This window comes from Xiphophorus hellerii, chromosome 16, assembly GCF_003331165.1.
Source record: "Xiphophorus hellerii strain 12219 chromosome 16, Xiphophorus_hellerii-4.1, whole genome shotgun sequence".
Classification (NCBI taxonomy): Eukaryota; Metazoa; Chordata; class Actinopteri; order Cyprinodontiformes; family Poeciliidae; genus Xiphophorus; species Xiphophorus hellerii.
In genome coordinates this window covers 15,587,881-15,600,286 of record NC_045687.1, presented here as the reverse complement: position 1 = coordinate 15,600,286, position 12,406 = coordinate 15,587,881, and the positions used below count along the sequence as shown (strand labels likewise).

The 12,406-nt window shown below is 38.7% G+C and overlaps 1 protein-coding gene across 12 annotated transcripts in view; it reads right to left on the bottom strand.

Moving 5' to 3' along the window:
• Positions 1 to 12,406, bottom strand: part of cacna1aa (calcium channel, voltage-dependent, P/Q type, alpha 1A subunit, a) — an 89,957-nt gene that overhangs the window by 19,102 nt on the left and 58,449 nt on the right. For 8 of the 12 annotated variants that reach the window (XM_032588151.1, XM_032588158.1, XM_032588159.1 and 5 more), the window contains 8 exons: positions 12,203 to 12,319; positions 11,089 to 11,154; positions 10,757 to 10,854; positions 10,459 to 10,609; positions 9,760 to 9,887; positions 8,032 to 8,128; positions 1,487 to 1,592; positions 37 to 144 (listed from right to left, as the gene is read on the bottom strand). In XM_032588151.1, coding sequence (XP_032444042.1) covers positions 37 to 144; positions 1,487 to 1,592; positions 8,032 to 8,128; positions 9,760 to 9,887; positions 10,459 to 10,609; positions 10,757 to 10,854; positions 11,089 to 11,154; positions 12,203 to 12,319 — 871 coding nt within the window. Of the gene's footprint in view, positions 1 to 36; positions 145 to 1,486; positions 1,593 to 5,994; positions 6,092 to 8,031; positions 8,129 to 9,759; positions 9,888 to 10,458; positions 10,610 to 10,756; positions 10,855 to 11,088; positions 11,155 to 12,202; positions 12,320 to 12,406 lie in introns of all 12 variants that reach the window. The other 4 variants (XM_032588163.1, XM_032588154.1, XM_032588156.1 and 1 more) reach the window with 1 other exon arrangement.

Sequence of the window (12,406 nt, the reverse complement as noted above, 5' to 3'; positions counted from 1 at the left end):
ACGAATCTGTGTCCGCACCAGCACTCTGAGACTTACCCTTGTGTGGTGTGACCAGCAAATCCAAGGTTTTCTGGGAGAGGTTGGGCCATATCGCCATCATCTCTTTCCTCAGCTCCGCGTCCATCTGATGCTTGTCAATGCCACCTAGACATATTCGTAGCAAGACCAATGCATGCATCCAACATGGGAGTACAAACCAATAATGTTGTTTAAAATGTTTACCACACAAGAACGCATTATTCGTCCAAAGAAAAAATTTATATAAAAAAGGAACACACACCACATACAAACAAGGAGACAGACAAAAAGAAAGAAGGTGTTAATTAGTAAGACAGTAGTTAGGATCAGTTCAGTTTGTGACTCCGTCTGGTACTCTTTCAATTTTAAGTCGTGACATCCTAAATACATCGTATAATCTACAGACCAGGCCATCTGAGGTAAGACAAAGACGTAAGGAGCTGGAACGATATGTTACAATAATAAAATGCTAAATATTTCCTAATGAAAGACTAGGAAATATTTTAGACAATGTGCAGCATGGAACTTTGTCTTCTAAACTAAGTGCAAGCTGTCATTATGAAGTTCAGATTTGAACGTGTGTAATTTAAGCTTGGCACCTTGTTTGATCTACTTTTGTGACTCTTATTTTAAAGCAAGGCAGGCTGTATTGACAGAGTCTGTTCACAAAAACACTGACAGGTCATAAAAGGACAGAGGAATCCCTAACCATGTTTAAATCATTTATCTGGGTCCATTTTGAGAACTCTGTAGTAAAAAAAGAAACGGTGACGGTGTGGCAGACAACATTTACGCAGTGAGAATGCTGCAATTGCTTAAGCGTAAGCCGCTAACAACATAAAAGTAGGCTTCAGAGCTATTATTTCACAGGTTATTTTTCATTGAGTCTGGACTCCATTTGATCCACTCAGATCACAAGCATACACAATAAACTCGAGAGGCCCTCCCCAATCAATCAATCACAATCTGTCACACTACATGTTGATCCGCCGAGCATGCAGCTGGAGTTCTGGAACCAAAGGGTTAGAGATATGTTTATGGGTATTTTCCCATTTCTGGCTGCCTTTTGTGCTCTAGCTCTCAGGGAAATTGCCCAAACACCATTAAAACTTAAAATACAAGCAAAGTTGCTGTATGTATAATAAAATTCATAGTGGTTACGGGTTTCTGACTTCCTCTAGAAGTGTATTAGGACATGGTATTGGTGGGTGGACTTCAACCCCCCATTGTCGGGATTGTTCTGCTGATTATGAGCACGCCTCCAGGATGATGACAAGGCAAATTTAACATTTTGAAATTTTTCAAACTCTTATTTATAAAAACGGAAAATGCAAGCATTTTGAAAATTTTGGTTTTAAATCATTGCAAAAATCTCTTGACCTTCTGTGGAACCGGATATTGTGCATCGTCTTATCTCATAAGCTACTAGATGTAACCTAGTGACAAAGCAATTTCAAACATTTCATACCCTTCGCAATCTTGATATCCAGAGCTGTGCGGATCAAAGCCATGAGTGTGGAGTTGAAGTGGACCGAGTTGTCGTCACCCACAGGTAGATCCATACGAAGTAGTCTCTGTGAGGAAGCCAATTAAGGTGAGCAGTGAGAAAATTTGGGAAGTAAAGGAAGTGTTTGTGGAACCTCCAGGTGACAGGACCACAAGGTTTGTGGTTGGAAGGGGAGCTGGGAAAGGGGGAAGGGCAAGGGTCCTCAGATTGAAGGAGCTTTGCACAGCTTATATAGTAGGAACTAACTCTACCTGTAATGGCTCAGATTAGAATTACTTTTCCATTAGAAATCCCTGTAAACATATTTTAGTTACTTTTGTTGCATTAAAGAATTCCAAAGAGTCACTGATTTGTTTCGTAAGGATCACTTTGATCATGTTAACACTGACATCCAAAAGTAATCACAGGTTGGTTTAACAAATGAGCATTACAGGCTGAGCAGTGCCTAGTGTTACCTAGAGCTCCCCCTCAAGGTTTGGAGGTTCACAGTAAAAGCAACTGAGACCAGCTGATAAACCAATAAACCAAAAACAAACTATAGGAGAAATTACAGGAATAAATCACATTGTTTTCTATTTATTGGTTTGATCTTCTATGGGTCTCATTGACTAGTATTAGAAGAGGACAACACAAAGACAGACACCAACTCACTGCACGATGCTCGTGTGTGTTTTGGTGGAAAAAGACAACGAAAGGGTGAAAAACCCTTACATGCATTGCATCATGCATTCCCGGCGCACATTCCATTTTAAGTACATCTACATTTTTCCATCTTTCCCCAAGTCCTTCTTGCACATACAGTCCCCATGCAAGCATGCAGCGCACACACAAAATGTCTCACAGGACAAGCAGCCGAGTAGCTGTGAACAGAAAGTCACTACTGGTGACATTGGAATGATCTTGAGTTGTTTCAATGTGGTTGTTGGTATAATAAACGAGAAAAGACAATGTAATTGTATTAACACAGATGAGTAATTTGCTGCATGTCTGGTTTAGACGTTGAGATCTAGTGTGCGAAAAATGGATTAAGGTTAAGAAGGTTAATAGGTGAGAGAGAGCAGTGTTTTTTTTGTTTTGAAAATTGGGAAGAGGAAAAATCAAGAAAAGCTCACCATGGAGGAATTATTTTTGTCCATAAATATGTAACTTTTTGGGTAAAAATAAACTAAACACATGTAGAGAATATAAAGTGAAACATGAAATGGCAGAGAGTTTGTAAATGAAAAGTACAGTTCAGAAAAGAGAGGCAACAGAATTAGAAAAATCATTTGGTGCTGAAGAGGTGAATATAAGAAAAAGAAGTGACCAAAAACAAAATAAAAAAGAATGCATTTAAAAATAGGCAGAAAAACAGAAGCCATTATTGGTTGGCTGTATGTGTAAAAATCAGTCCTGCCTGAAGGTTCTGATGTCTTTCCTCCAGAGAGAGAGACAGTCAACAGTGAAAAGCAAAAGAGCTAACTATACCATTGTTTGTGAATTGGGTTGAAATTTTCAAGTGAAGCTTGGATTGAAAACACATGTATGGAAATGGTCACATGATAATGTTCAAAGGACAGATTATCGGATTAGACCATGCACAAAGCGCATGTTGTGTTGTTAGGCAGGAGAACAGAAGGGTTACTCATTTCCTTTCTATCAGGAGGGATAATACCTTGAAAACTCTTTCACATTTTGCCATATTTCAACCACAAACTTCCAAGGAATTTCATCCGGTTTGTATGTGTAAGAGCAACACAAAGCAGTGCATAATAGAAATGGAAGCAAAGGTTATTTCATAAAAAAAATGATCTGGATGATATGGCATGCACTTTTATATTTCTCCCTTTACTACTACCCACTAAAGAGAAATTCCAGAGCAACCATTTGCTTTTAATCCACCTGAGCGTAGCAGGTTTTGGACATGAAATACTGTTCAGCCCATTATATGAAATGAAAATAGTATGACATAGCTGCAACAAAAGTCTTGAAGGAACAGAGAAACTTGCATAATGCAAGACATGATTCTTGGCTCTTTTATGTAGCACCCTATCGCACACCAACATGACTTTTTGAGCACTTGACTCTTCATTTAAGATTTTTTTCTTTTTACTCATATTCTGGCTAAACCTTTTACAGAGTGTATGTGCATCTTTGGCATTTCACCTAAACTGATAAGCCAGGCAGGGAGAATTTTGATCAGAGAAGTAGCCAAAAAGCCCATGATAACTTTGGGTGAGTTGTGAATTCTGCAAATCTGCTGGTTTTGGTGGATGAGCAAGAAGAAATCCCTTGTTGAAAATAAATAAATAAATAAATGAAGTCTGTTTTGTAAGTTCATCACAAGTCATATAGGGGACTGGGCATACCTCAAGTCATCGAACATAGTGGTGAGGTGACAGCATTGAGCTGTTGAGATTCAAGGAAGTTGGACAGAGTTGATCTGAACATTAATATAGCTAAAGCTTGCAGAAGCCTAAGATGCTGTAGTTCGGAGGTTCACTTTTTAGGGGCCCAATAACACTGGAGCAAGTACTACAATAGAATGCTCAAGAGCTGAATTGTACTGTATTCATTGGCAGAGCAGCTCAATCAAAGTCCAAAACTAAATCTACCTGATAGTCTCTGGCAAGACTTGAAATTTGCAGTTCATATATGTTCTCCATCTATCCTTTCGGGCTTCGTTTGGCCTATTGTTCAATGAAGAACAAAGACTCAGGTGGACCCAACATATGCATGCCACATTTTTCAGATTTGGATTTACAAAGTATGTGGAAGACTACTTATCTACCTTCCATTTGCTACTGTACACTACTTTGTTTCTGTAGTGTACAATACAAACATAGTAAAATACAACTAAGGTAGTGACTGTAGTACCAACAAATGTGAAAGAGTTCAAGTGGTATCAATACATTTGCAAAGAAATGTAGTTTGAGAGCAAAACGCAAACAGACAGAAAGGGAGATGGTGATGGTGCATCAGATGAAACATTGGAAAATAACTGAGAAAGAGACCAACAGAGCTTAAACTGTATGGGTCAAATAGTATTGATCTCTACTTTTATTTGTGAGGTTAGGCTTTTACTCAAGGAAATGGCCCAATAAGACAATAATCTCGATGTAAAAGTTAATTAACCTCTGGAAATAAAGTGGGCATAGAATGACACATTATTAATATTGCAACTGTGTCTAAGTCCCATTCAATGTGGAACGGTAAATAACAGTAAAATGTCATCACTATTTGCCCGAAGTCTGCTGATGAAGGAGCGATGGCAGGGAATGGAAATGGTCTCCTGTGCCTACAGGCTGTTTGGCTAGCTGCCCCCCCCAGAGGCTTACAGTGATCTGCCAGTGATTTCTCATGGGAGCCGATCACGGGAGGAGTTAGGGGAACATATGCTCACACGGATGTGATTACCATTCTGTACGCTTCTATTTTGGAAATATTTCACGAGTGACTCTTTGTGTTTGTGGTATTTGACAAAAGGGTGTGTGCAGAGGAAAAAAAAACAACAAGAAAACTACAGTGGCAGTGGGTGGTCATCGGCCGTGCAGAAGGCAGGTGAGCGTATGTGTGGGGAGGGGAGCAGCAATATTCAGAGATGAAAGGGGGCTGGAAACAGAATAGAACTGCATTGACGACAGAACCAAAGGACAAAGAGGAGATCGGACTTGCAGATAGAAAAAAAGGCTGCTCGGGGGCTTGGAGCTGCTGCTACATGAAGGGTGACAGAAAAAAGAACGGCTTCTGAATGGCAACCAAGGGCTCCCTGAGGAAAACACATCACTGACACAAGCCCTCCTGCTCTCTCTACCATGAGACATAGCAGAAAATATCTATGTGTAGGTTGATGTGACCTAATTCCCTGTGTTTCTGTGTATGTGAGTGTGTATGTTTCGAGAATGGGCCTCATCCACAGGAGGGAGCGAGTCAGAGGACGTTAAGTCTGATGGACCTTCCAAGCCCTGTTGCACACGCATACTGTCGGATACGAGTGCGATTCTTTATTGGGGTCCCCTTCCATAAAAAGTTTGGGTTATTAACCTCTACACATAATATCATCATCTCAATATCTGCAAAAAAGGAGAAAAAAAATAAAGATGACATCGATCTGTTTCTGTATAGTTTCTGAATGTATGCGTTTGTGAGCTTTCCTGTCTAGTGCAAACGAGCTGAGAGGGTCCCTCTTTCTCGTCCCCTCCTGCGGATACGCCACATACCCTCCCCCCGGCTGGAACCCTTCGAATTATCTTTCCTGCTACCTGCGCCCACCAGTTCCACACCACCACACAAAGGCCACAACACCGACCAGCCGACCCAAAGTTTTCCACGAAAAGGAACAGAAACAAAACCAAAGAAACAATGACACTAAAGTTTACATCACGTTGAGCGTTTAAATCCCTGATCCCTCCCTTACAGACCACCCCCGAATCCCCACGACACCCATAAGAAAGGCTTTGATAGAGATGTGGGGGGTGGGCCTTTCTGACCTTGTAGGCCACCCGTGCTGGACACCTCTTCCCTAGGCCCAGCGGAGGACTCATGTGTCTCAGCATGTCATACATTTCCCTGCAACTGATCCTGCCACTGCATCATCAGCCAGTGCCACCACCCCGTTACCAAATCAGGAGAGGGAGAGAGAGAGGCAGAAAGTAGATGAAGTTAAAGTATAGATTTGAAAATAGAAAATAGGATATTAGAAAGATACAAGAGAAGGTGGGAGGAAATTCACCAAAACAAATAAAAATAGACAGCGAGGAGGACACGCTTTTGACTTAGAGAGTCTGTAGGAGTGTGGGTTTTTTGAGGTAAAATATTTCTCATCTCGAACGTGAGACTCAGAAACCAAAGGAGGCAGCAAATAAAAGCTGAAGGCTGGAATTTAGTCACATTTCTGCTAGGTTGAGCATATATACAGGTTTTTCTATGAAGAAGATTTAAAAAAGTTTCGTTTCTAAGACTCAAAATTAAGTGAATGCTTAAAGGGAACACAATAATTGTCAAACATAAATAAATCTCCTATTTGCACCGATGTTTGGGTCAAAGAAGAGGTCAAAATTCTAAACTGTGTTTAGACAAAACAGCTTGTGATGTGTTTATCATCTCTACCTTAAAGATGATGTACTGTCTCCATTTATATTTTGCAGAGGAAAATTAAGCATCACTCAACTGAGCAGGTTTATTTAATCCAATAGTACAATGTTTCAAAAGGTGTATCTTGAAGTCTCCTCAAACCGTTCAATCAAGTCATTTTGAATTTATACTGTAGTCGTGGACTACCTTAATGTTTTCAACTCCTGATACTCATCATTGTTGTACTTGCTGTGATTTTACGTAAGCTGCACCCCAAGCAAGCCGTGAGCCGGCAACTTTGTGCTCAGTTATTTTCAAGATCATTGCCTCTTTTCTTGTCCATGGCTTGCAAAGCTGTTTCATAGTCCTTCTGGGTTTTCTTTAACAATATAAGTGTTTTTCAACCTTACACTGAATTAAATAGTAGTTCAGGCAGCCTTTTTCAAAGACAATTTTGCTAACACTGATGTTGGAATGGCGACAAGTTTTCAATATACTGTGCAGGTCTACAATCTCAAAAAAAAAAAAAAGAATATGCTTTCTTTAGCCAGGTTTTTAAAATTTCTTTTGCTAAACATTTATTTTAATGTTCTACTTGTCTTAGAAGTGTTTTAGAGAAATCCTGGTTGATGAATTTTGGAAAAATTAATTAAGCAATGACATAATTTGCAAGGATTTATCAACAATACTTTATCTCTCTCTTTTAAATGTTTTATCTACTGTTTTTGGTGGCTAAATATTGATGAATTGATATATTTTTTACTATCTATAACTGATATTTAACATTGGTTATATATGCTAAATATCAAAATCACCCTTCAAAAAAACATAAAAAGCAGAATCATGTTCAGTAAACACTGAATCTTGCTTCCGTATGTCGGTGTGTGTTCAGTATGTTTGTCGGCATGTGTTTGTGTGCGATTCCAAAGAAAGGCAGAGCAAAGCTTGACAGAAGGCAACAAGCTGTGTCTGCTCTGATCAGAGAAGGGAGGAAGAGGAAGGGATGTCAATGCAGTTTCTGTTGTTCCCCTAAAACCCCCAAAACCAAGAACAATGCAACACTACAGTGGACAACCGTAGCTTGCTACATTAAAGCCATGGCTCCACAGCAAGCAAAAAAAATAAATAAATAAAAAATCAAAGATAGACAAAAGAAATACAAAAACAAAACAAAAAAAAGATCCAGTTTATCATGGCAAAACATCTTAAAGTTTTCATTTTGTGCATTTAACATGCTTCTCTAGGTGTCTGCATTGTCCTGCACATTCTCTCAGCAGTTCAGAATGCAAGTTGATAATGGTGGAAAAGAAGTTGAAATGAAAAACTAAAGAAAACAAACTAAGAGAACAAAAAAAACAAAAACAAATCAAAAACAAAAGCAGCATTCAATCCATTCCTGGATGCCGTGGCTAGCAAGTGTGGTTGAGAAGGTTTCATTTGAATGAGAGTCAAACCTTGCAGGCCACCCTATGGGGGCATTTCTTTCCTAAGCCAAGAGGCGGGTCGATAACTCGTAATAAACTGTACATGTCCTTATAATGTATGCGCCCGCTGCAAGAAGAATACAGGGGAGTTAAACATGGACACAAACAGGGGGAAAAAAAACATCCAGAGAGAAGAGAGGACATTGGGAGCAAGAACACAAGATCGACAAGAACAAGAAAAGACTTTACAGTGTTGTAAAAATGATCCTTGAGATAAGATAAATTACAAAAACATCACTTCAGTGCAAGGCATCTTTTATGTAATGATTGTGTAGCTTTTATAAAACAAGCCCTTGATATCTGGCTAAAGAGTTGCAGCGAATAAACAATACAATTCAAGAAACAGCCCACAGACTAGAAAAGTATGTGCTTGATAATTGCTTAATAGCTGCTTTTGATGTGAGGAGTCCCTCCCTCTTAAGTACATGTTTAGTGTTAGCTATTTGTTGTTGGTTCCTGGAATTTGTCTCTCTACATATTTGCAGAAAAAGCAAGTCTTTTCAATCATTGGCTAGTTATTTATTGTATCCATGTATCCATGTATTGTATCCACAAATGTATCCAAATGTATTCATTCGTAACTCATTTAATATTATTATGATGTTTTAATAAAACTGACTATATAAAAGATCTCAAGGCTACTCTCAAACATTTTTGGTTTTAGCTCCTCAAGTCTTTTTACTTCTTAACGGTTAAACAGTTTGCAGGACAGCATAAGGGAACACACAAAATCTGGAATACAGATACCTTGAAACTTAGCATGTCTAGAGCAGATATTTACATTAAAGGGAAGGTTGGTGTGGAGTATAGACACTGCCACATTAAGTTTTTGCCAGTATGCCGTTTCCAGTAGAGGGAGAAGATTTAGAAACAGGTATAAGATATATCTCGGGAAGGAGGAGGGCAGGAGAGGAGAAATTAAGGGATGCTCTGTGTGATGGAGATAACCAGGGGTCCCATGTGGTTATACACATATGGAACTATTTGGCAAGAGCTTCATTTTGTTGTGACAAGCTGAGCACTTGGATCTTAAAGCTGCAGTAGGGAAAATTGTCACTATGTCCTAACAGTAGAATATGAGACAGATAATCTGTGAAACAAAATTAAACTCCTCTGGTTTCTCTCAGTGGTCCTAGTGTAGTTTGCAGAAACACACTTCTTCCAGTCAGAAACAACCAATCTGACCCAGGAGGAATGTCTTAGTATTGTCAATCGTGCTCGTGTATGTGCTGCTCACACCTTGAAGCTCAAGATTAGCAGTGTGTTACAGCTGGTGATGAAACAACCTAACGTTACAGGAAAACTAACAATTTGTCAATTTATTGACAGGCTCTGCTATACAGGGATAGCTGTGGCGCAACAGAGAGCAACTGGGGGCAGAGAGGCTGTAAGGAGTGCTTGTTCAGACTTTTGACATCAAGTCCACAATTTTCTCAGAACTCCCTACTGCAGCTTTAACAGCATAATTCCTTATAAAGACATTTGCGAATCAGAATTTCTTTTTACCAGAGAGAAAAACGGTCACAGAGTTACTCTGCGGTGACCACAGACCCTGGTGACAATTCCTGTGTGAGCAAACTTGTTAGAACATAAAGGCAACAATTTAACAGATCAGAATGTGATATGGTAACTTGATGTGTGCGATCCTATAAGCTTTGTGTTTCATTGTAGATGGGGGGTAGGCATGTTAGCACTCACCAGGCAGCAGGATCATACTCGGCCCATATCCTTACATACTCATCAAGATGGTGAGGTCCCAGAATAGATGAATCTCTTGTCAGGTACTCAAAGTTGTCCATGATGACGGCTACAAACAGATTCAGCATCTGCACATATGAACACACACACAGAGAAGAAAGAAAAGTTAACCATTCAATTTGACAAGAGGTATCTTATAATCAGTCAAATAAGTTCTGCAGCTGGACTACTTTTTTCATGCTTTTCCCCTCCGATTCAATACTTTCTTGAACCGTATTTTGTAGCAATTAGCTGCCAGACCTTTAAGGTTTCTCTCTATCACCTTTGCACATCTAAACATCTAAATTTCTGCCTATTAGTTTTTGGCAAAATAGCATAAGTACAACCAGACTGAATAGAGAGTGTTTGTGAAATTTAATTGACCAGTCTTGATCAAGTGAGAAAAATTAGCGACCCAACTAAAGAAATGAGTATCCAAAGCATGATCCTGCCACCACCATGTGTTTTAAGATGGAGTTGTATTTTTCTACCAAACATAGCCGTATATCCTCTTCTACATATTGTTGTGTCATGTACATACATCAATGAGTAAATTAGTACATGTTTATGGTTGTGAAGAGATGTAAATGATTCTGTAAAACATTGTGATTTTCCTCTACTGGTAGGATGTGACTGTTAAACCTCACAGTGTGAACTCACCAAGAATGAGCAGAAGAAGATGAAGGAGACAAAGTAGAGGTAGGCCACCTGGCTCCCACACTCCGGCCCTGTGTTTCCTGAATTGATGTCGCACTCCTTACCCCCCAGACAAGCCAGCATAATTTCATGCCACGCCTCTCCTGTTGCGCTCCTTCAAATGCACAAAAATTAGATAGTTAGCAAAGAAGGCATATGGAAGGAAACTGAACATTTACACAAAGTGCAAGCATTACGATCATTACTGTATATAAGGACATCCACTCTTTCTGGGGATCCAAAAAAACATGCAAATAACCACCTAAAGAGAAGCATCAAAGCCTGCACAAAGGTCCTGAAGTTGTTGTGTTGGTTGATGGCACTCTCTCCATCTTCTTCAATAGCAATATTCCCAAATAGCTGCCAAACAAAGTCATATTATTTTTAACATTAAAATAAATTTTAGACAGAAGTAGAGTAAATCTGAAAAACACATGATGTTGAGACTATGACTGTTATGCTATTCCCCTTTGGAGCTTGCATCAAATCTCATTTGTCTCTACATTGCCCCATGATATAAATTCACAAGAGTAAAATATATTAAATGCATCTTCAAAGCACTGTAGGTAAAGTAAGGTGAAGGACGTCACCCACCTGCATCCCGATTATGGCGTAGATGAAAAACAGCATAGCAATGAGAAGGCAGACATAAGGGAGTGCCTAAGGAGGAACACACATGACAAGAAATTATAACATGTAAAATATACAGACTACTATCGCTTATAGAATACTAAAAAATTGGGAATCTCTTAATATGAAATAATTAGTTAAAACTAAATTAAGATTTTCACCAGTGTGAAGATTTGAACATTTAAGGACAGAAATCACAGGAGATATGCATACTTTACCATTGTTAGAAATCAAGAAGAAATCCCATCTTATGCATAATTAATGATTTGTGATTTTCAAACATTATAACCTTCGGATAAATCATTTTTCTTTCCTTTTTATGAAGCTAAATTCAGCTTCAGATAAACATTTATTTCCTGCTTGTCATCCACAGTGTGAATATGATACATACAGAAGTCTCAATGACAGAGTCTTGTGTCAAGAAAACAGTGAACAACTCGTTTACAGTATGAGTATTGATACATTCTCTACCTGTTAATTATGTCATTTAATTGAAAATTTCAAACTATATTACCAACACGTGAAAAATATTTGGAATACCTGCCACAGGTTTCCTTTTTTCACGTTTTAGATATCCTTAAAATACATTTGCAAAGCTAGGATTAATTTATCTCGTTCTAACATCTAGGAGATATTCCGCATCAAAATTCTGCTACAATTAACAGGACAAATTTAATAGGTATCTGGAACTGACACCTAAAAATGCTCTAATTTGTCTTGAGAAGAATTATCTTTAAGAAATCTACAATGTTAAGTGTGCACATGAAAAATGGCATTCACAAGTTTATGTAAGTATGAATTTGGGGGGATCTTATTAAAGGAGGGGCTGACTATGACTGAAACACGCTGATGGGATGCAGTTTTATTTATTTGATTTTCTTTAGTCATTGAGTGAGATTCATCGATAGCAGGACTCAAAACACCAAATAATGCAAAATATATATATTTTTTAAATAAGTGACTTAAAAAATATGCTTGCCATAGAACATTTTAATGCTACGCCTAGCTTTTGTATATATGACAATGTTTATGTTCTCAAAAATGAACACACAGAGTCTTAGGGTAATTTGAAGCAAACCTTGAACGACTGAACAAAGGTCCAGAGCAGGATGCGAATGGTTTCTCCCTGCCTCAGCAGCTTGATGAGACGAGCTGCTCTGAACAGCCTTAGGAAACTTAAGTTGATGAAATTATCCTATAGTACAGCCACATCATGACCAGAGATAAAGATAGACAGGGAGGTTGAAGATAGGAAGTGACAAGGACAGGGAAGTTAAAGAGG